We start from the raw sequence: 26,596 nt of genomic DNA on the forward strand, positions 1-26,596 counted from the left end.
CTGTCATACCAAGGCAACCCCCATCCCACCCCACTCCCACAGCTAGACTCCTTCCTAACCTTCAAAGTCCCAATCCTAGGGGCTTGTAGACCATACCTCCTAGAGCTAGAAATGGGGAGGAAAAGCCAGGACATTTCATAGCTGTGGAAAGAGCTTCCCTAGAAGAGTCCTTTTCTCATCTCTCTCTCTCTCAAACTGATCTACCCTCTGTGGTTGAGAATGTATCCCACCCAACACAAGGCTGGATCACAGAGTCAATTTGCTTGCTGGATTACTTCTAACTCTATCCTATAATCTTTTTCTTAGTTCTCAGGGGAGGGAAGGGAAGGGAAGAGAAGGGGAAACCCCAAATCCCCATCCTTGAATGATAAGAGTCAGCCTCTTGGGCAGGGCCAGCAGATCATCTCCCACAGCCATGGTGGTCAACCATTGCCTCATTTCATGACGTCCAGAGCTGTTCTGGGCCCTTCAGACTCTTGGCATTGCCTGGGTGTAGCAGGAGGGGCTGGGGCAGCCCCAGCTTCCCACCATGCTCTACCCTCCACCCCCACATCCAACTCTCTGTTGCTTTATGTTGCATCATGGTAGGTGATGAAATCAATAGTCAGGCAGATTTTACACATGGATGCAACTGACTACTGAGCCCTAGTGCACAGGGTATGAATCTCTATAGATATGGGGCGGGCGGTGGGTTGGGGGTGGGAAAGAGTATTTTAGGGTGATCCTGCTCCTTTTGCTGTCAAGTGCTCAGATGTACCTGGCCTTGCCTGTAACTAGTGCCAAGAATTCAGGGCCCTGGCCTGGCAATCCATTTACTGATGGATATATGGTGAGTGGCATCTCCTGGCAGGACACAGGATCCTCTTCACACTAAAGAAAGGAGGAAGAGGTAAGGGAATAAGTATTTATATAGGGCCTACTGTGCCAGACACTATGCTAATCACTTTTTACAATATTATCTCATTTTATCAGTTAGACTCAGATGCAGTTCAGAAGTCAGGAAGGGGTGGATGGGTCTGGGGTTGTCCATGAACCAACCAGGGGCACTATCAGGAAACCTCTTTAAGCCCCCACCTGCCTTAGTTTCTGGTCTGCCAGGGGTCAGAAGGCTAGGAAATAAGTAAGCCTGCATTTTGTCTCCTACCTGAACTAGCCTCACCAATTAGCATTCCTTCTGAACATTACAGAAACTATGGAACCCATTGTAGACCTCAAGAATAAAATGTCCTTAACTACACATACCTCTCTAGGGAAAAACAAACAAGGGACAGCTAGGTGGCCACGTGGATAGAGCACTGCCCCTGGAGCCAGGAGGACCTGAGTTCAAATCCAGCCTTAAACACTTACTAGTTATGTGACCCTGGGCAAGTCACTTAATCCTTATTGTTTCCCCCCCCCAAAAAAAAATCAACAAGTATCTATTTAAAAAAAAAAGTTAACCGGGGGACCTCTCTGGGAGCTCTGGGCTAAGAAAACTGAAACTCCCATCCCAGATAGGGAATCTCAGAATGTCTGGTTCCTGCTTCAAAGAAAGAGGCACAAAGCAGGAGTTGGACCTGGGCTTCACACTGAGCTATCTGCTGTTCAGAATGGGGTGGTTGCTTCTCCATCTCAATTTCCCTTGAGACCAAAGGAGTAAAGTTATGTTTTGAGAGCCTTAGCTTTGGGGACCAAAGAGAACAGAGAGAGGCCTAGCAAGGGGAAGGGCTGTGGCCAAGATTTGCCCCAATGAGACAAGCCTTGCCTTTTCTTCCCTTTCCACAGAGGCTTCAATTCCTGGAGAGCATTACACATGTCCCATTGCTGGTCTCTAGCCACAGTAACCACATGACTTACTTCCCCTGGAACTGGGGCCAGATACCTGGGCTCCCCAAGAAGGTGGCGGTGGTGGGTGTGTGTGTGAGAAAAAAGCAAGAGGGAAATCCCACCTGCTGTGAGTCACCTGCCCAGCATAAAGGGAGGTACAGAGTGGAGAGCTTAAAAAGACACAAGAAGCAACCCAGAGAGGGAGAGAGAGAAGAGAGAGAAAGAGCCAGAGAAATAACAGGGAAAGCAAAGAATAAAACAGAAAGTCAGAACTGGTCACAGATCAGTGTGAGGGAGGCCTGTGTGTTAGCTATAGAACCAGCTTGCCAGGGAGATGAAGTCTGGGCTCAGAGTGGTGCTGCTGTTGCTGCTACTGCTATGGACTGCTGAAGGCCGTGCAGTGCTGGGTGGAAGAAGCGTTGCCTGGGACCGGTGCCAGGAGCTGTCTCGGAATGTTACTGCCTTGGCGTGGGGCATTCTCCCACAGATGGGAAACCTGGTAAGTATCCCCGTTCCTGGTAGAAGGTATAACCTTCTAGAATAGATGAATAACCAGCCACTAGGACAGGAAGAGTAATACATGATGGGTCTTAAGTCAAGGAAAGGTAGAAAGGTTTAGTCTGAAGTCAACACTTACCAGTGGGCTGGGGATCCACTTTAACTCTGCAAATGTTGAAGTATTCATCATATATTGGGTGAATAAGGTATTCTATAAGGGACAGAGATTCACAGACAAAAAAAATAACTCCACCACCTCCCCTCCTCTCTAAACAAAACAAAAAACAGTCCTTAAGGAGTCTAATGGTTGTGGGGAAATAAGATGATATTGTTTGAACCTAGCCCTACGTGGATGAGAAATCAGATCTGTTGTTTAGAGACCAGGTTTGTTTAATGCTTAACTCAGAACCTAACACAGGAACCCAGTCAGATCTGGAGATTGGAGCAAAGAATGTGAGGAGTTAACTCCTGTTATACAGTTCAAGCAGCTCATGTGTCTTAAGCCGGAACTGTCTCCATGCTGGTCATCAATGGGCTACCGTTTCCTTGTTTCTTTGTTTGGATCTTAAGGAGTGGGCCACCCTTTTTTTGGCCCTCCCCTTCTGCCTGATGACTTAATAAACTTTTCTAAATTATTTCAGTTCTGTGTTTTGTTCTCTGCCACATCATAGTTGACTAGGAGATTACATTAGTTGTATAAAGAATGATGCAAGGAGGGAAAGAAAGAGCGCTAGCTAGCAACTATGAATCAGCAAAGTGGAATCAGAGAAGTAAGCCTTGGAGAGAAGAGAAGCTAGGTGGAGATGTTCTGGGGTAAGACTCCAGGGCCAGGCAGGGTCAGGAATGGGGAGGCTCAGCTGGATTCTGAACTTTCTGTGTTGCTTCCCACCTTAACCCCAACTCTAGGAGTTGACAAGAGAGGAAGTCACTGGAGAGACCGTAGATGATGTGCCCCACATCCGATGTGGTGATGGCTGTGACCATCAGAGTCTCAGTGACAACAGCCAGGTACTTGGGAAGAAGCAAAGGAATGGAGGGGACTGTGAAGAGGGCTGGAGTGAAGAAGCACCTCTTATCCCCCTTCTCATCATCTTCCCTCCCTTCAGCTCTGCTTGCAGCAGATCCATCGAGGTCTAATCTTCTATGGTCACTTGCTGAACTCAGACATTTTCACTGGGGAACCTTCTCTACTTCAGGACAGTCCTGTGGAGCAACTCCATTCCTCCCTGCTGGGCCTCAGCCAGCTCCTACAGGTATGCAGGTGGACGATGGGTCGGGGGCTGTGGATTCAGGACAGAGTAAACTGGGGAGCCCTCAGGAGTTATCGATAGACATGGGTGGTTGAGATTTGAGGGTCCGGTTTCTCTGTATCCCAATAGCCCAAGGACCGAGCCTGGAAGAAACAGCAGGTTCCTAGCCCCAGTGAGCCGTGGCAGCGTCTCCTCCTTCGTCCCAAGATCTTACAAAGACTTCGAGCCTTTGCTGCTATTGCTGCACGAGTTTTCACCCATGGGGCAGCCACTCTGAGCCCCTAGGGAATGGACAAATACTACCTCAAACATCAGAGGGCTAACATGGATGAGACAGACCATCACTACGTGGAAAAAACAAGTAATGCCAAGTTGCACACTTCAAATACTGATAAAGTATCCTAAGTGTTGACAAAGTACCAACACTGACAGCAGCCTGAATGGCTAAGCCAGCAGATATTTATTTAGGGAAAATTAAAGTATTTATCCTCACAGGAGAGTTGTGGGGGAGGTATTTATGATATTTATATTAATGTATTAATTTTCTCCAATAAAAACTTATTTATGTACAAATTGTATCTGACTTTTCAGGTGTGAGGGCTAATGTTGGAGAGAAAGGTGGAGGATAAATGGAAAACAATATGTATGTCCCTCCTTCAATTCATCCTCCCAACTTTTAAGTGGGTAGGGAGGGACAAATTAGTTTCCGAGGTCTTTCAGGCTTCAAGATAAATCCCATCATTGCTCTTAGTAATATTACTTACTAGATGTTAACAGAAGGATGTAGATCAAGAAGGAGCATAAAATAATACAGGGTGGGGTTCCTTTGTGGTATGCCTGCAATGGTCTCTACCCTTCCTTTCTCAACCTAAAGTTTAGGGACTGAAAATCACCAAATGAAACGAGCCCGAATCATTAAAAGAATGAATATTGAGTTCAGCTTGGAATCTATAGGGGGTTCTGGGAACATGAGGGTAAATTCCCCTAAAAACCAATGGGATTCTCCCTTAAAGGACACTGAGGCCCCCACTGAAGGGGATTTTATCACTCCAGGGAAGCTGAAATCTTGGGGATAGGGGAAAGGTTAGTGAGTGCTTTCTTCCTTCTGTTTCACTGTTCTTTCCTCCCCCTCCTCAGCCCAGCCCTACCCCTCACCCCGACCCCAACCATTGTCCAGGAATGGGACAGAAGAAAAATGACAAGACAGCTATTAGAGAACATAGTTTATTATAGTGACTTTGCTGTTGTCCAGTCATACTGGTTAACTATCATAATACCAGGACCTTCTTGGCCCCCAGTATTATTTGTCATGAGAGCCTTAGCCAGCTGCCCATCACGAAGAGGTTCCAGCTATCAAAGTGCACATGTGAGACATTGCCAGGGGTAACGAGGGCAAAGGCAGGACAGGAAGGCAGTACAGGAAGCGCACAGAACAGGGTTAGGAGTTCTGGGGTTGAGGTCACACCCATTTGTAAAATGGAACACAGAAGGATTTCACTAGGTAGCTACTGTTAGTGAGAAAAGTGCTTCGTAAACTTCAAGTGACTAGAGAACCAAGTTATTATGGGGTCTATCCACTTGACTCCCACTTTTGGAGAGAGGCTCACAAAGTAAAATGAGGCAGAGGTTCTTATCCCTTACAAGGAAAAACCGGGTACACAGGATTTCACAAAGTGCAAGGAGAGAAAGAAGAGACAATTTGGCTCTGGGCATGGGAGAACAGGGAGCTGTGAAATCCTGTTTCTTCCTTTTCCTAATTCCACCTCCCTCCTCCCAAAACAAATAAACCTCAGGTTCTTAATCTCCACCAGACAGCCATGTCACAATGGAGAGGAATAGAGAGGGAAGAAAGGAAAGAGGGATAAATTTAATTTCTAGTAATTAGGGAGATCAAAAGTCGAGGTGCCATCCATGAAGAAGTGGCTCACGGAGGAGGGGGCCTCATCGTTGGTGGATAGGATGGGTAACAGTGGGTCATCTTTCAGCAGGAGAGCATCATGGGTCAGCTCGTCATTTTTCAGAGCTAGGGAGTGCAGAAAGATGAATCAGTTCAGAGGCCTGGACAGAAAGCTACTTCTTGGAAGCACTGGAAAGGCTGAAAGGGTCACTTTGGGTGGCAAAGGGCTTGAGATGATAGGAGAGGAATGTGCTATACACATGAACTCTTTGCAAATAGCCTTTCTCAGTACAGAGTCAAAAATGTATGCTCTTTCAGCAACAGGCTATGGTATAGTCTAGTTAGATTTTAGCCAGCCTTTGCAGAGCTCATGGACAGTATGTCAGCCCTCACTCACCTTCAAAATCGTTCATATTCAGAGTTATCAGGTCCTGACCTAGGCTCTGCAGATCCAAGGGAAGCTCAGGTTCCTGCTCCAGCTCTGGATGAGGCTCCCGATTCAAGTGCGGTTCTTCCGGCTGCTGTATCCGACATGGTGGATGCATATCATCAACCTCCCTAAACAGAAACAGTAACCGAGAAAGAGACAAAATGACCATGAGGCTCAATGTGGATGAGTGTGTGCGTGCGTGTGTGTGTGCATGAGTGTGTGCGAGTGTATGTATGAGTGTATATATGTGTGTGTCTGCAAGTGTGTGTACAAGTGTATGTGTGTGAGTGTGCACAAGTGTATGCATGTGTGCATAAGTGTGTGCAAGCCTATTTTTGTGTGCAAGTGTGTGTGAGTGTATGTATGAGTGTGCATGTATAACCGTGTATGAGTGTGTGCAATTGTGTGCACAAGTATGTGAATATGTGTGTATGTGAATGTGCAAGTGTGTAAGTGTGTGTGTATGTGAGTGTGTGAGTGTATATGTGTGCGTGAGTGTGAGTATGCAGGTGTGAGTATGTGTACAAGTGTGTGCAAGTGTACATATGTGTGTATGAGTGTGCGAGTATATGTATGTGTGTGAACATGTATGAATGTGCAAGTGTATGTGAGGATGTATTGTGTGTATGCGAGTGTATTTGTGTATGAGTGTGCAAGTGTGTGAATGTATGTGTGCAAGTGTATGAGTGTGTGCATGCGAGTGTGTGCGTATTTGTATGTGAGTGAGCATCTGTATGTGTATATGTGAGTGTGTATGTGTGTGCAGGTGTATGTATATGTGTGTATGTGCAAGTGTATGTATGTGTGCATGTGAGTGTGTGCATGCAAGTGTGTATGTGAATGTGTGTGCAAGCATGTGTATGTGTGCAAGTATATATCTGCATGAGTGTGCGAGTGTATTGTGTGTGCAAATGAGTATGTGTATAAGTGTGTGTATGTGTATGCAAATGAGTATGTGTGCGAGTGTGTGTGCCAGTGTATGTGTGAATATATGAGTGTGCGAGTATATGTGAGTGTGTGTGTGTATGTGAGTGTGTGTGTACTGTCAATCAATCAGTCAATATGCACTTATTAAGTGCTTATAATAGGTCAGGCATTGTTCTAAGTGCAGGATATCAAAGAAAAAGGAAAAAAAAAACCAGTCCCAGCCTTCAAGAAGCTTCTATTCTAAGAGGTATGTAAATCATTAAATATAAGATAAATACTGAGTACTTAGAAGGTAGCCTCACAGAGAAAGACAGCAGCAGTTGGAGGGACCAGGAAAGTCTTCCTGGGGGAGGTGGGGCTTAAGTTGAGCCTTGAAGGAAGCCAAGGAATCTAGGAGTTGGGGGCTGAGGAAAACATTTCAGGTATGGGGGATGGATGAACTCATATGAAGAAGAGGCATTAAAGCAGTATGGCTGGACCAGAGAGTGCATGGAGGAGTACCATGTTAAAAGTCTAGAAAGAAAGGAGAGGGCTAAACTGTGAAGAGCTTTAAATACCAAACAGAGGAGTTCCTATTTGCTCCTAGAGGCAATAGGGAGCCATTGGTAGTTATTGAGGAGGTGACATGATGAGACTTAGGCTTTAGGAAAATCGTATTGGCAACAGTGTGGGGGGCAAGTCTGAGTGAGGAGAGGCTTGAGGCAGGGAGACCAAACAGAAGGCCCCTGCAACAGTCCGGACCAAGGTGAGAAGGGGCCGGACTTAGTACTTATATGAGCAGATACAGGATGATTCCTTTAAGACATTTGTAGAGAAAAATATAAGGAAAAGGGAAAAGACACTGGGTTGAATTTTTCTTGTTCCAAAGATTTCCAAATAGTTCAGTCCTAGGAAAGGAAAGAAGGTTAACAGAGAAGGAGAATAGAGGAGCAAGTGAAGAGCGAGAAGACAAGGAAGAAAGGAAATATTTGAGGAAGACTGAGAGAGCTTGACACAGGCACGGCAGCTTAGGAAAGGTTACATCTCACCTGTTGGACACTACAATGAGTTCTCGGCTTAAGTATTTCCTGTGTTCCGCAAGATCAACTGTGGTAGGAAGAGATATAGCCCATGTGTGATTAAAAGGGAAGAATGATTGAGAAGGTTAATGAACACAAATCAAAGCCTGGGCACCGTCCTTCTGTCCTCAACCCCAAACCACCCAGTCTGGTCACTGACTGGAGGACCCTGCTCAAGTCACACAAGCCTCCCTGGATCAGTGCTCCCATCAAAGAGATGCTGCTGGGGCTGGATTCTACACTCTCTAATAGGACTCCTTGGGCCCTAAGAGTCCATGTTCCTACCTTTTTCACGGTAATAGGGTCCAAAAGCTTCATCCCGGGGTATGCCAGGGTAAAGGAAGCACAGTGGGTTCTCGGGCACATTCTCCTCTGCCAGTAACTGGTAATTACGTATGATCTCTGTAATGGGGACTAACTGCAGAATTTCTTTAGTGTATGGTTCTACCGATCGGAGGATCACCTTGTCTGGAGGTGGGGGAAGAGAGGGAGAAGACGTCAGATGGGATAGGGCCTGAGGGAAAGGACTAGAAGCCTGCCTCTTCTATTTTAGGGCTCTGGCTGCTCTCCCACTCCTCAATCCCAGTCAAATAATCATAATGGTCAGAGCTGAAGTGATCCGAAGTCAAAAGGTCAAATCAAGCAGGGCTCAAAATTTGGTAAGGGAGAGAACTCGGGGAGGATAAGGCTTTCAGTCTTACCGTCATCCTGATGTTCCACCCATGAACAGGTGATGCCCCCCTCTAGGGAGGTCTCACTGAATCGCAGCAGAAAGGTACCTGGCAAATTCTTCTTCAACAACTTCAGGGCCTGGTCACGGGTCACAAAGCCCTTAATGAGCCTGTAATATGGAATGGAAAGAAGGGAGTGGGAAAGAGCCAGCACATGAGCCCCTTTCCTCCTTTCCTATGAGAAACAGCATGAGTGGAAAGAAGGCTGCTTTTGAGAGTTAGAAGAGACGGTCTCTGAGGGACTGGGATCAACTCATTTCACCTCTCTAATCTTTACTATAAAATGAGGGATGCTACCTTTGTATGTCACGGCGCTGCTGTCTTTCTATGCCTATAAAGTCTTCACCACACCATCTCCACTCTCCAGGCTGCAGTTGCAGGGCCCACAGTGCCCACGAAGGGAGCCCCAAACCCACCCCCAGTGCAGTGGGCCACCAAGGCCAGGGTGTCCTTGTTATACCCATCTTTCCAGATCTCCTCCAAGTGGTTATGCACCAGGTCCAGGATCTTGTCCAGCCACGTCCAGAAAGGCATCTTCCCAGGAGGACTGTCCTGCTAAAGGAGAGGAGAGGAAGGCGAAAGACCTCAGAGAATGCGGAAGGACCCCAAAGGATGGAGGGGCTCTGTCGTCAGAGAACACTCATTACCTTGGAGAAGGCAGGCCAGGACAATAACAGCTGTGCCTCTTTCTTATGCTCTTGCCCTGGAGGACAGAAACTCACAGGGGTTTCAAACATTCAAACAAATACTGCTCTGGCAACAACTACATTTTTAAGAGAACACTGACAAGCTAACAGAGGGTAACCAGGACAGTGCTGCAGGTGGAGTGGGACGGCAAGTGGAAAACGTGCCCTATAAAAAGCCACTGAAACATTGGGCAACGGGCACAGAGCCGACTTAGGGACGGGCCTTAGAACTACAACTTCAAGTTTTTGAAGGGGCGTTATGTACAATTAGATTTGCCTTGCAGCAGGTAGAACGAAGACAAGGTCTTCCAAACAGTTAACCACCCAAGAATGGAATGGAACAGGCAGCCAGGAGACTGAAAGTCTTCAAGCCAAAGGCTGGATGGCTGCTTGTTGGGGTACATCATCAGGGTACAAGTTGGACTAGACGATTTCTGTTGTCCCTCACGCCCCTGAGATTCTATGGCTGGGGCTGGGGCAGGGAGGCACACAGGACAGACAAGGGGACAGATGGGCAATATGGGGAGCCAAAGAAGAAGGGAAACCTAGGAGACTGGAAATCATCTGTACCAAACAGCTTTTTCTTCAACATGTTAAGCTGATCTTTGTCAAGGCCTCGGCAAGCACAGGACGAAAACTGCCAGCTGAGGGCTGGGCCCAACACTCTCCATGGGGCCTTGGGGGGACTGGAAAAGAACTGCTGGTCCTAGAGACAGGACAGGAAGGCCAGCCCAGTTCAGAGGCGCCCACGGCACACCCCTCCCTGCCATGATTCATCCTTAAACCTGACCTAGCCCTAACCCTCCCTTGCATTCCGAGAGTCTCCTTCCAATCTCTCACCTGGGGATCAGAGCTGAGCAGATTAAACCAGAGTATGGAGGCCCAAGCATTGGGGAGCTGGTTCATGTTGGAGATGATCACCACAGGAAGACTATTGGTCTAAGAGAAAGATATTGGGGTGGGGGGGACATGGAAGGGAGAGGGTACTCTGTGATGCCAACTAGCAGGAAGCCAAGGGCTTGGTGCTCCATCCCCAAAGAAAGCCCCTCTCTTATCTCATCTCTTCTCTTCCCACCATCTTCCCTTACCTGCAACTCTAGCTTCAGCCCCTGGTAGGAGTATTTCACAGTGAAGTTAATGATGTGAAGTTCTTCAGTCACAACAAGGAGTCCCTGAAGAGTCAAGTTCATGGTCAGCAGTCCTGCTGGCTGCCTGCCAACAGGCCCGTCCCCTTCCTTCCCCTGCCCTGACCTCACCTCGCTGTAGCCCTTCCCAGAGCTGCTTGTTTTCTGCTCCTTCAGTGTCTGTGAACAGAGAGAGAAGAGGAGGGGAAGGGGTTAGAACAGGGTCCCCCCCACCTCTGATATCTGTAGCATTTTATGGTTTGCAAAGAATTTTATAGAGATCATCTCATTTGAGCTTCACAGCAAACCTGAGAGATAGGTTTTATTATCCCGTTTTACAGATGAGGATACAGTTGTAGAAAATTTAAGTGACTTGTCCAGGGTCACCTGGCTAGTAAGTGTCTAAATCTCTTGGGTTCTTTGCCCAGCACTCTGGCCACGACACTATGCTGCCACCCTGGCCCCACATTTCTCCCCTTTATCCATGTTAAAGTGATTACCTCATTCGAGGGTGCTGATTCTACCTACCAGACAGCGGAAGTCCCAGATCAAGCCTTGGCTCTTTCCCTTCTCCGGGGTCAAAGTTTTCTGCTCTGAGGTCAGGATGTTGAACATTCGGAAGCTGCTCCAATCAAAACAATAATAAAACCGACAGCATCAGTGCCTGGCATTTACACAGTCCTTTTTTCAGGTTTACAAAATGCTTTTTTCCTCACAATAACCGAAGCTGGAAGATCAGACGGCATCAAGGACAGTTAAACTTGCTGCGGGGCTCCCATTTCTGAAGTAAAGCTCCAGGAGGGAGGGGAAATACAGGAAATCCAATAAGTGGCCAGGATCTGGCCAAAGCCCAGCCCCCCTCCCGAGTCTCAGGGGATAGGAGACAAAATGATTTTCTTTGGCCCTTGTCACATACCATTCCACCATGAGTCCCCAGGCTCTTACCCTTTCATTTGGGGAGCATTCCTGTGAAACAAGACAAGAGAGTTACTGGAGCAGACCCTAGGACCGGAGCCTCTTCTTGGGAAGAGACAATCTTCCTTCCAGGGCCCAGATTCCCTTTAAGTGCCCTCCACCCAAGCCCTCCTCATACACACATTCCTCCTTGCCTCCGACTCACTTGTCAATGGTGACGTGTACCGTCAGGGGCTCATTCGAATCCTGCAGCCTCACCAAAAGCCTACAGAAGGAAAGGAGAAGACTGGTCAGCTTTGGCCTCTGGGCCTGGTCAGATGCTTGAAAGGTCAGTGGGGAGCAGGAACAGTTTGAAGATAAAGTGGTAAGGAGGGAATTACTTTGGATCTGAATTCTGGCATTACTATTTTCTATCTGTGTTTCTTAGGGCAAATCCTTAAGATTTTTGCAAGGACCCTCATTTCCTCACCTGTAAAATAAGGGAGTTTAACCGGATGACCTCTTAGGAAGCATCCAGCTTTGTATTTATGATCTTTGTATTTATATTCTCAAGCCTGTGCTCTGTTCTCATTATTCCCTATGCTTGGAATGGATTTCATATCCCAGCCTGAGCCCCACCTATTAAAGGGCTTCCTTACTTTTCTTCAAGGCCCATCAGATGGCACCTTCTTGGTGAAGCCCTGCTTCACCCACCCAGGTGAAAGTGCTCTCTCTTCTCACATTTCTCACAGCACTCCACCTGGACCTTTCCTTTCCACACCACTTAGTGTCCCCTTATGTCTGGGAGTTTACTCTTCTCCCCTCTTAGATTATAACCTCCTTGAAGGCAGGTCCCACGTCATATCTATACATATCCTCAGCACCTAGGACAAACTTTGCACATAGTGGTCTCTTAAATATATGTTAAATTGAAACTGAGAGGAAAGGAATGAAGGAGATGAAGGGGAGAGGGAGAATAGAAACTTTTCTTTTTAACCACAAAGTAAGACATCCATTCAACAAAGAGAAAGAGGACTACATGCGAGGTGGGAGGAAGAGGGAGTTATAAGTTGGGAGCGATTGCCACCATGACACTGACCGTGTTTGGACAGAAAACCTATTCCCAGTCTTGAGGACGAGAGGTCGTTTGAGAGGCAGAAGCATCTGGGGCTGAGATTCCACTATGAAGGCACTAAGGGCAGGGGAAGGAAGGGCAGTGTTAAGTGTAGGACACAGAGCAGCTCCCGAGTCTCCCAAGGCCCAAGCTTTCCCTGCTCTTCTTTCCCAAAGGCCTCCTCCTTTCTCCCCAGGACTAGATGCCTTCCACGGTGGTACCTGTGAAGCAGAAGCTGCAGCCATTCTGTGACCCCTTGTAAAGGCTGCTTATTTTTCAGGGGATCATTCTCATAGCTGACCAGGTTACTCAAATCCTCAAGTTCCTTCAATTGTTGCCTTAGCTGGAACAGTATCTTTGCTCCTGCTGTGAACCTGGTGGGGGAGATGGAGAAAGAGGGAATGGATGAGATGACAAGACCCAGGGGGGTCTCTACTTTACTACATCCCTAAACAGCTCTCCTTCAGTTACCCTGAAGATCTAAAAATAAGACTAGTCACAGAAAAGCCACTAGGCTGCGGGTAAATCTATTACTCCTAATAGAAAAGGGGACACAAAGGGGTGAGTTCAAAGGATGTGAAGAAAGTCAGTTCCCTAAGCAAGAAATACCAATGAGAACCTTCTGAAAAACTGATCAAACCCTCCAATAATCAGAGAAATGCACATTTAAGCAACTCTGAGTTATCCAATGATGTCCATTAAATTAACAAGCAGTTAAAGATAGCAAAATTCATCACTGTGTGGGCTATGGTGTGATGCATATGTTGCTGATGATGCAGGCTTCTTGAAAAGAAATATAGCAGTTAAGATTTATAACAATGCTGAACTCGGGTATATCACTATGACTATGCCCTAAGGATGTTATTGATGGGTATTTTCCCAATTTATGCCAAAAAAAACAAATCAAAACAAAAACCTTATAGTTAGTTTATGTTCAACTTAGTAAAACACAAAAACCCTAGAATCAATAATTAGAGAATGAGTTCACAAATTTTTTTATTTAAGTGTATGGAGTACTATTGTGCCATAAAAATAATAAAATATGAACAACAGAACCAAAAATATTCCTAGACGAGACTAGATGAGGCTGCTGGGAGGGACTGGAGTGGGTGGGGAGTTAGGGTCACTTCTGGAAGGTGGGGCTGCCAAGCATCACTAGAGGAAAGGAGGCAGGAAAGGTCATCTTACCAACTCTCTAACTTTTCCAAGCTGAGGTCCAGAGGGGCCCCAATGCAGGCCTTTCGCTGACGATCTTTCCAATCATCTAGTTCCTTTAGCAAGAGTTCAATCAGAGTGGCACATCGGCCCAGTAGTGCTCTGGAGGTATCCAACACTTCCTAAAGTCAAGAAGTGTGTATGTCTTAACCTCAGCCACCAGCCACTGTCCCACCTCCCTTTACGGCCTGCCCAGGTTACAGCAGCATGACCGGGGTCAAGGAGTATAGGCTGCACTCTGCTTCCATCACCAAGCCCCTGTATCCAGACTGCTAGTTCTCCCTCCTAGCTTCCATAACACCCTCTCCCTTCCCTCTCTTCCCACCTTCCTTTTTCGGTCCAGGTCATTGAGTGTTTCCTGCAGGAGTTGTTGCTGCTTGGTATGGTTAGAGTCCATGGAAGATGTCTTCCCTGGACAGCAGAGGCATGAAGAAGGGATCAGAACCAAGGCTCAGGCACTTGTGTTTCTTCCCTGACTTGTCCTGGCCTTGGGAGAGGGCTGACGTCCCAGTAATTTAGGCAAAGTATCAGGCAGGACAGAGGTTTCAGAGGAATAGTGAGGGAAGGCCAAGCCAAGCCCACAGGTCCCCTTTAGTCTCCTTAGTCCTCTAAGAGATCCCTCCAGCATCCTCTCCCCAGACAATTCCCTGGGGGGCTGGCCACCTCTGACATCTCAATCTACTACTAGGTGGTTCCCTGCCATCTCATCCTTCCTATGCTCCCTCCACCCCCCTTCGGGAGCCTCCAAGCAAATGCCCCATCCCTCAGAAGCGCTCGGTCGGCACTCTACCTGGGGGGTTCTGTGTCTTGTACCGAAAAGAGAAGATGTCCTGTAGGTCACTCAGGTAGTAGATGTCCTTAACCAGTTTCTACAGAGTGGGAGTGGTGAACAAAGCTGAGATGAGCAAGGGTCTGATGTAGGAGATCAGTGGGGGGCCCTGCCCACCTCTCTTCTGGCCCCTACTACCTGCATCATGTCTTTCAGCTCCTGGATCCGAGACTCAATCTCCTGTTGCTGCCTTGTCTCCATGGGTACCTCAGAGTCTGTTTCTACATTGTCCTGAAAGAAGGGACTATGAGCACATCTGGCCACAGACTTAGTGCCTGTAGTCCCATTACTACCTAGCATGGTTGAGGGACACGTAATGGATATGCTCTCTCCATGGACAATATGAAAGGCCCTTCTAGTCCCCCCACCCCACTCTCTCCTCACCCAACACAGGTCCATTATAACCAAGAGAACTTTCCTTACCTGCTGGGTCCTCTGAGCCTGGTTCAAGATATTTTTTTCTTCTAGCAGCAGATTATAAATTAGCCAGGCCAACTGGACGGGATTATCCTGGTACAAAGCCTAAATAGGAAAGAGGGGAACACAATGACTCATTCACAGCCTCCCTTAGAGCTTCCTGCCCCAGATGCTCAGCCTGTCTCCTACTGCCATCCTTCAGTGCTTCTTAAAGCCTGGACTTATACCCCACCCCTCGCCCTTTTCTGCTGTGTCCTCTCCAACCCTTCCACACCCCCACGTTCAGGACCTGAATATCCCGGCAGAACTTCCTTAAGTTATGCTGTAGTAGCAGGTCAGAATCCTGACTATAGCCATTAGACTGGGAGCCCAGTTGGTCCAGGAGATGATGGAACAGCAAGTAAGCATGAGATGTGTCAGGACTTGTGACTGCTTGGTACCTAGGCAGCCAAGACAGAGAAGGTTAAAAATCTTTGTAGGAGCCCTGGAGTGGCAGGGACAGGCAGGGGGAGTTCCTGCTATCCTAAGACCTCCCTCATGTCCCATGTGCCTCAAGTTCTGGGAACCCTGGGAGCACATGACCATCCATGAACCTCACCAATTTTGGTCCTCAATCCAAGAAGCTAGGTGCTTCCGTACATCCATAGGCAGGAGACTGTTTGAATAAAGCACATGTAGCCGCTCTTGGAAAGGCCGGTCCAGCCCCTGCAAAACCTCCCACTTGGCCATCCAGGGCTACACACTACAGGCCACAGCAAGAAGAAGAGTATCCAACTATGAATTTTTCCAGGCAGGGGTAGCTTCAGGTACACTGTAAATTTTTATAGTTCAAATGGATCTGGCTCAGACTCAGCGGAATGGTAAGGTCTCTTCTGTCCAAGTATATTCCTGTTATAGAAATAATAATACTATCAGTCCACATCTACATAGTGTTTTATGGTTTACAGAATTTTTTCTTCATAACAATCTTGAGTGGTGGATAGTGAGAGAATGTCCATTTTACAGATGACGTAACAGAGGCTCCAGGAAATAATGTGGTATTGTAGAAAGTACCCTGGACCTGGGGTCAGGGAATCTGAGTTCAAGCTCTTATTATATGACTTAGTAACTATGACCACAGACAAGTTATTTTAGAACTTGGTGCCTTTCGGTTTTCTCATCTGTAAAATCAGTAGGTTGGAAATCAGTGGTATCAAACTAAAATACTAACAGGCCACTAAAATGTTCATAAGGATCTCTGCCAGATGCATATTGTCTTAGAAAGCTACATATTAACATTATCTATGTTCTCCTGTACTTTTATGTTTTATTAAACATTTCCTAAATACATTTTTATCTGGTTCCCACAGCACTCAGGAGTTGAGGAGTTCCAAAGTCCCTGACATTCTGCAATTGGCCCTCTTCACACAACTGGAACCAGAAGCTATGTCTGGAACTAACTCTACATATTCTGAAAGTTCAGAAGTCTTCCTACTTGGCCTCTCTTGGCAGACAACTGGATAATACCACTTTCTAAATAGACCTTAAAACACGGCTTCACTTTTACAACACATCTAACTACAATATATGAGGTCAGCAAGATGGGGGCTCGTTCACTTTATCATGCTTCGGTCCCACCTGTCTGCGATAGTCTCTTGGTCAGGGCATAGCCTTCTGAATTTTTTTTTTTTTAAGCAATTGGGGTTAAGTAACTTGCTCAAGGTTACACGGCCAGTTATTTCTGGGTGTGGTGCTGAGTGTCTGAGCCCGGGATTCGATCTCCAGGTCATCCCGACACTGGAGCCGGTGCTCTTACTCGCTGAGCCACCTGGCTGCCCCTAAGCAATTGGGGTTAAGTAACTTGCTCAAGGTTACACGGCCAGGTGTTTCTGGGTGGGTGCTAAGCGTCTGAGCCCGGATTCGATCTCCAGGTCATCTTGACACTGGAGCCAGTGCTCTTACTTGCTGTGCTACCTGGCCGCCCGCCTTCTGAATTTCTAATTGCTTTAATATTAATACCAATAGGTACCTTGCCTGGTAGTTTAACTGGCACTTCCTCAGGGGAAGTAGTGCTGTAGATGGACAATGCCCTGATCTGGGAGTGAAGACCAGAGTTACAATGTGCTATGTGACCTTGAGTATGCCTCTTAATATAACCTTCCTGAGCCTTATTTCCCTGATTTTTCAATGTGTGATATATATTCCAAGGAGATCAAAGATAGAAGAGAAAAAATAAAGTTTACATAGGAAACAAAATATTCACTTTTTTTTTAGTCGTAGTAAAGACATGAAAACAAAGTGAGTACCTGAATGTAATGGATAATCATTATATCTTAAGAAATGAACATGAGGAATTCAGAGAAACATGACAAGAATTATAGGAACTGATGCAAAGTGGAGTAAGCAGAATCAGAGAAATGATATATACAAGGGGTAAAGAAAAAGAAATGCTAAAATAAAGCCCATACACCAATTAGTTCTGCTTAATTGTTTTACTTTGTTATAGTGAAGGCTCCTGGTGGGGGGTAGAAAGAAAGGCTAGAGAGAACAATGTCTGGAAATGACTGTGATGTAAACATAATAGACATGATGGCTGTCAATCTACTCAATCCTGGGTCACTTTTGTGTACTCAGAACTGAAGGTCTTGGTGCTTTGGGAGGATGACACAGCAAATCCTAGGTGGTCCCTGCCCCTCTCCATCACCTTGCCCCACAAAAGGATGGGCTACATCAGTTTTAAAAAGGAAAGATAACTTCCCCTCTCTTTTTCCATCTGTCCCAAGTCTTGCCAATTCCCTCTCTCCCATACCAAGCAACATGGGAGGCCTGGCCAGAGGACTGGCTAGGCAAACTTGAGCACGAGCTTGGGCTGTCTCTTTTGTTTTATTTCCTTACTAAGTATAGGTGACTGAGCAATGATTTTGAGAAGGATGTTTCCAGCCTCTGAATGGTCTCTTGGTCCCCCTACAGTCTGCAGGCCAGGAGCTCTGGAGGCAGCTACCTGGCAGCAGCTGCAGCCTCTGGGCCTCCCGCCACCTATTCCTTTGAGAGGAGGGGCCAGACCTGGCTCTTCTGTCACCCAGGTCCAACATTGTTCCCCACTGACCTCTTACCTTCTCTTTGGTGTTTATGGATTGAGAAGTCTGGAAACCACCACCACAGCTGCTAGTGATTCACTCTCCTGAAGTCTGCTCCTGCCGTTCTGTGCCTCTGGTCAGTGCCACCCCGGGTCTGGGTCCAAGCGGTTCACGTGGGACAGCTCCCAGCCCTGTGTGATAGACCTCTCCTGTCAGCCTGCCAGGCTGCCTTCAGTGGGAGATTTGCTTCTCTCTGTCACTTGGTGGGTTCTATAGCTCTAAAATTTGTCATATTTTGGAGGTGGTTGGAGCAGGAGCTGAAGCAAGTTCCTGCTTTTACTGCGCCATCTTGGCTCTGCCTGGTGGAAGTCTAAAGAGCTAGAGACAAGGAAACAAAAGAGCCTGACTTGTCCCTTGGAGGTAAGGCACTCCCAGGACTGACATGGACCCATGTGTGCATGGGTCCAAAATAACATAAAGTGTTCATTACCTTTGATCCTCACTACTAGGAGATTACTTACAGCAAGAAAAAGGTTATCTTTACAAGAAAAACTTATAGCACCACTATTTTACTGGAAAAAGTTACAAACAAAACTATTCAACAAATGGGAAATGGCTTAATAAATTGTGGTATGGCAGTGTGATGGAATATTTTTGTACTGTAAAAAGCAAGGAATATGAAGAATTTTAAAAATATGGGAAGACATATGAAATAAAAGAGTGGAAAAAAGCAGATATGTCAGTTTTTGAGGGGCTATGGGAAGACAAGTATACTAATACACTACTGGTGGACCTAGGAATTAGCCCAACTATTAGATATCAATTTCGGACTATCCAAGAAAAATTACTCCATTGTTTATACGCTTTGACCCAATAGTCTTACTATGGAGCATATACCCCAAGAAGATCAAAGATTAAAACAAAAGATCCAATACATGTCAAAATATTCCCAGCAGCACTTTTTAATAGTAACAAAGAATTGGAAACAAAACAGGTGCTCACCAACTAGACAGTGACTGAAGAAAATTGTGGCACAGGGCAGCCAGGTGCTATAGTGGACAGAGTGCTGGGATTTGGAGCCAAGAAGACCTGAGTTTGTTTTTTGTTTTGTTTTTGGAGGGGGAAAGGCAAGGTAATTAGGGTTAAGTGACTTGCCCAAGGTGACACTGCTAGTGTCAAGTATCTGAGGCTGGATTTGAACTCAGGTCCTCCTGACTCCAGGGCCATTGTGCTACCTACCTGCCCCAAAGATCTGACTTTGAATGCCAATTCAGACATTTCTTGGTTGTGTGACCCTGGGCAAGTCACTGAACCACTTTGTGTGTCACTATGTCACTTTCCTGATCCAGTTGGAGTCAATGACCTCTAAGAGCCCCTCTGATGCTAAATCTATGAATATAATGGGACTGCACTGTACAGAAAGAAATGATGAATGAGGAATTCAGATAAACATGGAAAAATTTACATGAACTGCCGACAGGACGGAATAAGCAGAGCCATAAAAACAACACAAAAAGAGGAAGTTGTATTTTGTGTAACTGAAAAATCAAGAACAGTCATAGAATGAAAGAGACTTCCATTCTCTGGCAGAGAGGGAAGGGGACTCCTAGGGCAGAATGCTGTAAACATTGTCAGAGGTGGTCATTTGGGGGAAATATTTTTGCTTAATTATTTTTCTTTGTCATAACATAAATTGTTTACGTAAAAGCAAAAAGCAATAATAAAACATTTTAATGGTAAAAAAGCATATGTGGGAATGTTCTACTGTACTATTCAATTTTTTAAAATCCAACAAATTTCTTTGTTGAAATTTATTAAGCATCAGCTAAATGCAAGGTATTGTGCTAGGTTCTGGAGACTCAAAGACAAAAATAGAAGAGTTCCTGACCTCAACAAGCCTACATTTTACTGGAGCAATGCTACATATATATATATATACACAAGGAAGTATCTACAAAGTGCTGTTCTTAACTCTTTGAGGGAGTATATTTTGGTTTTAGTTTGCATTTTCAGGTTTGTGCTGTTAAAATGAACTTTATCACTAAAAAAGATAAAAAGTCATACAATGGAATGTAATTTAAAAAAATGGGTATAGACTCTGCCTTCAATGAGTTTATAATTTTACATAACGCTTCCCTTGACAGCTTCCTGCTGTGCCACATGTGTGTTTCTCCTATAAGGTCTGCATATTGAAGGTAGAAAAGAGGAAGTGTAGGGCTGAGAAGCCTTTTGGGATTAGAATAAGTGGTGTGAAAGAGGTGACAGGAGATGTGCAACTAAATCACTCTTAAAAGGCACAAAGCAGTGCTCGGTGGCACTTTCTATCTGGGGCACTCTGCATGGCAGTCTGTATTACTGGAGTGGTCACTGGGTCAGACTCATTGAGAACCCTTAGAGAAGGCCCAACCCAATGGAGGAGGCTGAGGTTACCAGCAGCCCAACCTTGGCCATCTCCAGGTATAAAGTGAGAGGCCAAAGAGTGACACTGATGGAGAATACAAGAAAAAGGTTAAAAAAATATTAAACTCAGAAACCAAACAGAGGGGATCCTAAAAGGCAGAAGGAAGAAACTGAGAGGCTGAGAGGAAAAAAGGGTCAAAAGAAGAAGAGAAAAAACCCAAATAAATAAATGAATAGAAAGAGAGATAAGATATTTAAGGAAATTCAAACAACTCAGGATGGGAGAGGTAAAAGGGAGGGAATAGTCTGTGGTAAAAACACTAGCATCAAAATATTCTCAAGTAATAACAAAAAGAGAAAGGGGATAAAAACCAATTAAAATAAATTAATGGAGGAAAATGCAAATGACCCTAAATATGAAGGGGTTAAACAATATCCAGTGGAACAAAAGTTTAACAATCTTGAAAGGACAAAGTCCAATAATTTGTACATATAAGAAGCACATTTAAAAAAAAACATGCAAGGGGCTGCTAGGTGGCACAGTGAATAGAGCAGTGGCCCTGGAGTCAAGAGGATCTGAGTTCAAATCCTCTTCAGACATTTAACACAAAACTAGCCGTGTGACCTTGGGCAAGTCACTTAACCCCCAACTGCCCTGTCTTCTCCCCCTCCAAAAAGCAAAAAAAAAACCAAAACCCCAAAACCATGCAGAATTAAAGAGACATATAAAACATGAATATTAATACAGTAATACCTAGTATTTATGTAGAAGGTATAATGTGCTGAGCACTATGCTAACTGCTTTACAAATGTTATCTTTTTAAAGGCCTCATTTCTAAAATATATAGAGAATTGAGTCAAATCTATAAGAATACATACAAGTCATTCCCCAACTGATAAATGGTCAACGGATATAAACAGGCACAGTTTTCAGAGGAAGAAATTAAAGATATCTATAAGCATATGAAAAAATGCTCTAAATCACTACTGATTAGAAAAATGAAAATCAAAACAACTCTGAGGTACCACATCTCACTAGTCAGATTGGCTAAGATGACAAAACAGGAAAATGACAAATGCTGTAGAGGATGTGGAAAAATTGGAACACTAATACATTGCTGGTGGAGTTGTGAACTGATTCAACCATTCTGGAGAGCAATCTGGAACTATACCCAAAAGGCTATAAATAATTGCATACTCTTTGACCCAGCAATACCACTTCTAGGGTTGTAAACCAAAGAGATCATAGAAGTGGGAGGAAGACCTCTATGTACAAAAATATTTATAGTAGCTCTTTTTGTGGTGGCAAAGGATTGGAAATTAAATTCCCCATCAATTGGGGAATGGCTAAACAAGTTGTGGTATATGAATGTAACAGAATACTATTGTGCTATAAGAAATGAGGAGCAGATGGACTTCATATTTACCTGGAGAGACTTATACAAACTGATGCTGAGTGAGAAGAGTAGAACCAGGAGAAATTTGTATACAATTACAGACAAAATGTATGTGTGATGACCAACTTTGATAGATTGGACTCTTCTCAGCAATGCAAGGTTATAAGACAACTCCAAAAGACTCATGATGGAGAGAGATGTCTACATTCAGAGAAAAAGCTAGAAAAAAACTAGAAAGAACAGAGTTTGAATGCAGATCGAAGCAAACTACCTGTTCTCTTTCTTTTTCTTGTTTGGTTTTGTTTCTTCTTTCCCATTGTTCATTCCACTGGTTACAATCCTTCTATACAACCTCACTAATGTCTAATGTGAAAGTATTTGCAGATCCTACACTTGATTACATGCAGCCATTGGGGGAGGGAAGGGGAAGGAAATTTGAACTCAAGGGATTGTGGAACTGAATGTTGTAAACTATAAGTAAACAAACAAATTAATAAAGAAAAAAACCCTAAATGTTATCTTATTACATCCTCCCAACAACAAGGATGTATATATATATATGTGTGTGTGTGAGGGGAAACTGAATTGCCAGACATTAAGTGACTTGCCCAGAGTGATACAGTGTGCATGTGTCTGAGGCTGGATTTATACCTAGGTCTTCCTGACTCCAAGGACAGTGCTTTATCTACTGTGCCAACAAGCTGCCTTTGCTTCAGATTATTTTTTAAAAAGCAGATGTTGCAATTCTGTTATCAGATAAAACAAAAATAAAAATTCACAATGTCAAAAGAGATTAGAAGTTTACTAGCTATGAAACCCTAGGCAAGTTACTTAATTCTGACTACCTCAAAAAAAAAAAAAAAGAGATTAGTCAAAAAAACTATAATACATTTAAAGGTACCATAATCAATGAATTAATAGGAGTATTTAAGATATATATACCAATATACATCTAAATTCCCAAATGATAAGTTAACTAAATTACAAAAAGGCCTAGATAGATGCACAGGAAGGCATACAAACTGATAAAAAAAAATGAAATGAGTGGAATGATTCCCACAATGTCAATGAAAAGAAAGAGGAAACCAGAACTGAATGCTGGTCAATTATAAAGACCAAGTTTGATTTTAAAAGAGATGCAGAATATAATCTGATCCAACTCAGTCATTTTACAGGTGAAAAAATGTACCTCCCTCCTTCTTTGCCGAGATTGGGAACTATACATGTGTAACATTGTACATACTGTCAAATTCCACTTATATCGGTTAGTTTAGGGGAACTATACTTTTTCTTTACTCTTTCTTTTTTCTTTGTTACAAGGAATGGCCTGCTTTTGTAAGGGGGTAAGAGAAATAAATTCAGAAATAAAAGTTATGCAAATGCCAAAGATAAATTTTTTTTAAAATAAAAGCTAAAATCATTGGAGGGTTACTCATTTTTGTATGGTTGGGCTATAGCAATATCATAAAAATTGATGATACTACTACCTAAATTTATTGTCCTATACCAAACTACCAAGGATATATTTAAAATTAGGTGGTGGTGTAACTTTAATAAATTATATACTGAATTTTTTTAAACTACCCTCCACTACCACCTAATGAGTTTTAGGTAAGAAAGAGAATGGGGTGCCAACACTGGAATATCCTAGGGAAAATGGGATGGGGGGGGAGGGAGGAAATTGGGGAAGACCTGGGGAGGGTGATTAAATCAAAATATAAAGAGGCATGGGGGAGTCGTGGGAAGGGGGGTAGTTGGGTTATGCATCCAAATTCAGAGGGCGTGGGTAAATCTGGGACCCCTGCATTTGCATGTGGGGTTTCAGACTCCAAGGGCTCCTGGAGGCCTGCACACTCCTAAGAACCTACAACCACATTCCCAGGGCTCACACTATGCCCTCCCAAGAAGAAATAATAACCAAATTCATTTGGAGGAGCAAAGACCTGGAATTTCAAGGGAGATAACAAAAAAAAAGGAGACAAGTTAGCATGGCACTTCCAGACTTCAAAGTGTATTATAAAATAGCAATTAGCAAAATTATTGGGTGTTTGTTAAAATATAGCAAAGCAGATCAGTGGAAAAGACTAGTGAAGCAAGAATCAGAGACTATCAAATTCAGTAACATAATGTTTAATGAATTGAGAACATAAAATTCTTGGAAGAACTCTGACCAAAACTCTGGGAAAACTGGTAAGCACTTTGGCAAAAATATAGGCTTAGATCATCATCATCATCATCATCATCAATAACAACAACAACATAATAGCAAACATTTACATAATGCTTTAAGATTGCAAAGAATTTTACATATATGATCTCATTTTAACCTCACAACAAACCTGCAAGGTCGGCATTATTTTACACTGTTTTACAGGTTAAGATTGAGGATTAGGCAGTTTAAGTGATTTGGCTACCAGTTGGCTAGGTTGGCACAGTGAATAGAGTACCCGCCCTGGAGTCAGGAAGACCTGAGTTCAAATACGGCCTCAGACACTTGACGTAAAAAACTAACCATGTGACCTTGGGCAAGTTACTTAGCCCAATTGCCCAACCTTCCCCCTCCAAAAAATAAATAAAAATTTAAAAATAAGTGATTTGGCTAGGGTCACCCAGCTAGTATTTGAGTTCATATTTGAATTCAGGTCTTCCTCACTTCGATTCCAGCACTCCATTCACTGTACCACCTAGCTGCCTGTTTTCTATATGCCACAATGAATCACAAACACATACTTGAAAAACATAAAAATCATATTGCTAAAATTTGGAGGAAAAAAGGATAGAGAATCTTTTACAACTATGACTAAAGGGAAAATTTTTAAATGAGATAAAGGGACAATCACAAAAGATGAAACATAATTTTGATTACATGAAATTGAAAAGCTGTTGCATAAATGAAATCAGTGCAGCTAGGATAAGATGGGAAACTGTTGCTTGGGGAAAACAATATTTGAATCACACAGAAACATGAAGACAATATATACTATGACTAAAAAAATAAAAGGATAATTAAAAAACCGAAATGCTGTGTAATTATAATGACCGAGCTTGGCCTATGAAAAGAACTGAGAAAATCGAGCCCTATCCCTTTATTGAAGAGGTGGGGTACTATGGTGCCAGAATACTGTACAAGTTCTGTGCTGACTGGCTTTGCTGAACTGTTTTTAATCTTGGTCATAAAAGGAGTTTCAATAGATAGGGGAAGGGAAACTGTGATATAAACACAAAGAGGAAGTATAACACAGGAACAGACTTACCTAAAAGATCAATCAGGTGCATTGGGAATACTTGGTTGAAGACTGAGAGCCCAGAAATACTCAGATCTTAGGAGTTTTAAGTCTATCTTTCTATCTACCCAACCACCCATATATTTACATGTAAACACACAAAAATATACATACATGCATATACACACTGCATGTACATGCATATGTGTGCCTTATGCACACACCTAAACCACACAAGTACATGTGTATATGTGAACTGTGTACATATATTTAATATATAAATACCTATACAAATACATAATATACACATGTGTATGCACATGTGTAGATACATACAGATATGTCTGTATTATATTTACATATTATTCATATATTATATTTACATATATAAATGTATCTATTTCCCCCCATATAGTAAATGAGAGTACTTTCCTTTGGAGTCAGAAGTTGGAAAGGAGATAAGCATTTTAGTGGGAAAGGGGACACAAGCTGATCGAGAAATTTGTGAAAATACCTGGACTGAACAGAGAGGAATCCAACTAGGGTACTGGAAGAAGGCTGACTGTACATTCCCAGGGATCTAGGTTAGATGCCTAAGTTAGTGAATGTGTTACCCCTGCTGGCTACCGGTTCATGCTGAGCCTGCATTGTGGATACCTAGAAATTTTTGTTGAATACTTCCTATGTGCAAAGTGCTGGAGACCAAATGTTTACCCGCCTCTCTTTCTTCCTTCTGTGACTTGATGCATCAGCAAAGAGAAAAAACTGATCTGCTGCTAAAAGCCTGCTGGGGGAGGGGCCGGGAAGAACGGGCACAACCCTCCACCGCTCGGTTTAATTGTGAGGACCAGAAGTGGCAGATTAAGTCATGCCCAGAGTGGATCACCCTTACGTCTGGCTCTAAACAGCAACAACTCCCGCCCGTTACTTTAATAAATTATATACTGCATTTTTTAAACCACCCTCCACCACCACCTGAGTTTTATGTAAGAAGGAGAATGGGGTCTTGCCCTACTAGAAAGTAGGGGGGGTGATGAGGGAAGATATAAGAGAGAACAGACTGGGGGAAGGGGTATTCAGTAGGCTTGCTATTTTGGGGTGGGGGGGTAGGGGAAAGATGGAGAGAAAAATTGTAACTCAAAATCTTGTGAAAATCAATGTTGAAAACAAAAAATAAATAAATTTAAAATGAAAAAAAAAAAAAGAAAGAGAATGGGGAGCCAAGCCTGGAATATCTTAGGGAAAAAGGGATGGGGGGGGAGGAGGAAATTGGGGAGGGCGACGAAATCACAATATAAAGGGGCACGGGGGAGTCGTGGGGAGGGGGTAGTCGGGTTATGCATCCAAAGTCAGGGGGCGTGGGTAAATCTGGGAGCTCTGCGCTCGCAGGTGGGCTCTCAGACTCCAGGGGCTCCTGGAGAACCTACGACCGCAGGCCCGCGGCCCACGCTTCGCCCACCCAAAGGGGCTTACCTGGCTGGAGTCGATCTGCCCTGCTAGTCGCTCAGATGCCCAGCACTAGCCCGCCTGCTCGACCCTAAACACTGGAAGCCCCGCCTCCTCACTACCAGGCTCCTCCCGCTGCCTGGCTATTCCGGCCCCGCACACCCCTCCCTCCGGCCACTTTCTCGAGGCACTGCACT

At 44.3% G+C, this 26,596-nt stretch overlaps 2 protein-coding genes across 3 annotated transcripts; one reads left to right on the plus strand and one right to left on the minus strand.

The window, feature by feature from the left end:
• The first annotated feature begins 1,881 nt into the window (after nt 1–1,881).
• On the plus strand, nt 1,882–4,362 carry IL23A (interleukin 23 subunit alpha). Its single transcript, XM_069079642.1, has 4 exons — nt 1,882–2,305; nt 3,211–3,312; nt 3,411–3,557; nt 3,684–4,362. Exons 1-4 carry the CDS (start codon nt 2,141–2,143, stop codon nt 3,837–3,839), a joined length of 570 nt encoding a protein of 189 aa, XP_068935743.1. The 5' UTR covers nt 1,882–2,140; the 3' UTR covers nt 3,840–4,362.
• Nucleotides 4,363–4,762: 400 nt separating this feature from the next.
• On the minus strand, nt 4,763–26,596 carry STAT2 (signal transducer and activator of transcription 2). Of its 2 annotated transcripts, none has more exons than XM_069079461.1 (25): nt 26,427–26,596; nt 17,969–18,123; nt 15,475–15,764; nt 15,166–15,316; nt 14,883–14,981; nt 14,598–14,690; nt 14,421–14,499; nt 13,956–14,041; nt 13,604–13,752; nt 12,637–12,789; nt 12,401–12,493; nt 11,528–11,587; nt 11,353–11,373; nt 10,936–11,029; nt 10,540–10,587; nt 10,372–10,455; nt 10,124–10,222; nt 9,854–9,989; nt 9,245–9,300; nt 9,058–9,149; nt 8,568–8,707; nt 8,152–8,334; nt 7,837–7,894; nt 5,849–6,009; nt 4,763–5,577 (listed from the first exon to the last, which is right to left on the minus strand). In XM_069079461.1, the coding sequence occupies exons 3-25, from the start codon at nt 15,603–15,605 to the stop codon at nt 5,429–5,431; spliced, it is 2,415 nt and encodes an 804-aa protein (XP_068935562.1). In that variant the 5' UTR covers nt 15,606–15,764; nt 17,969–18,123; nt 26,427–26,596; the 3' UTR covers nt 4,763–5,428. The 2 variants fall into 2 exon arrangements, with proteins under 2 accessions (XP_068935562.1, XP_068935556.1); XM_069079455.1 differs by having other exon boundaries at nt 9,058–9,152; nt 26,427–26,595.

Source organism: Petaurus breviceps, unplaced genomic scaffold, assembly GCF_028583685.1.
Source record: "Petaurus breviceps papuanus isolate PSGF00001 unplaced genomic scaffold, PetGlider_PUasm1.0 154, whole genome shotgun sequence".
Classification (NCBI taxonomy): Eukaryota; Metazoa; Chordata; class Mammalia; order Diprotodontia; family Petauridae; genus Petaurus; species Petaurus breviceps.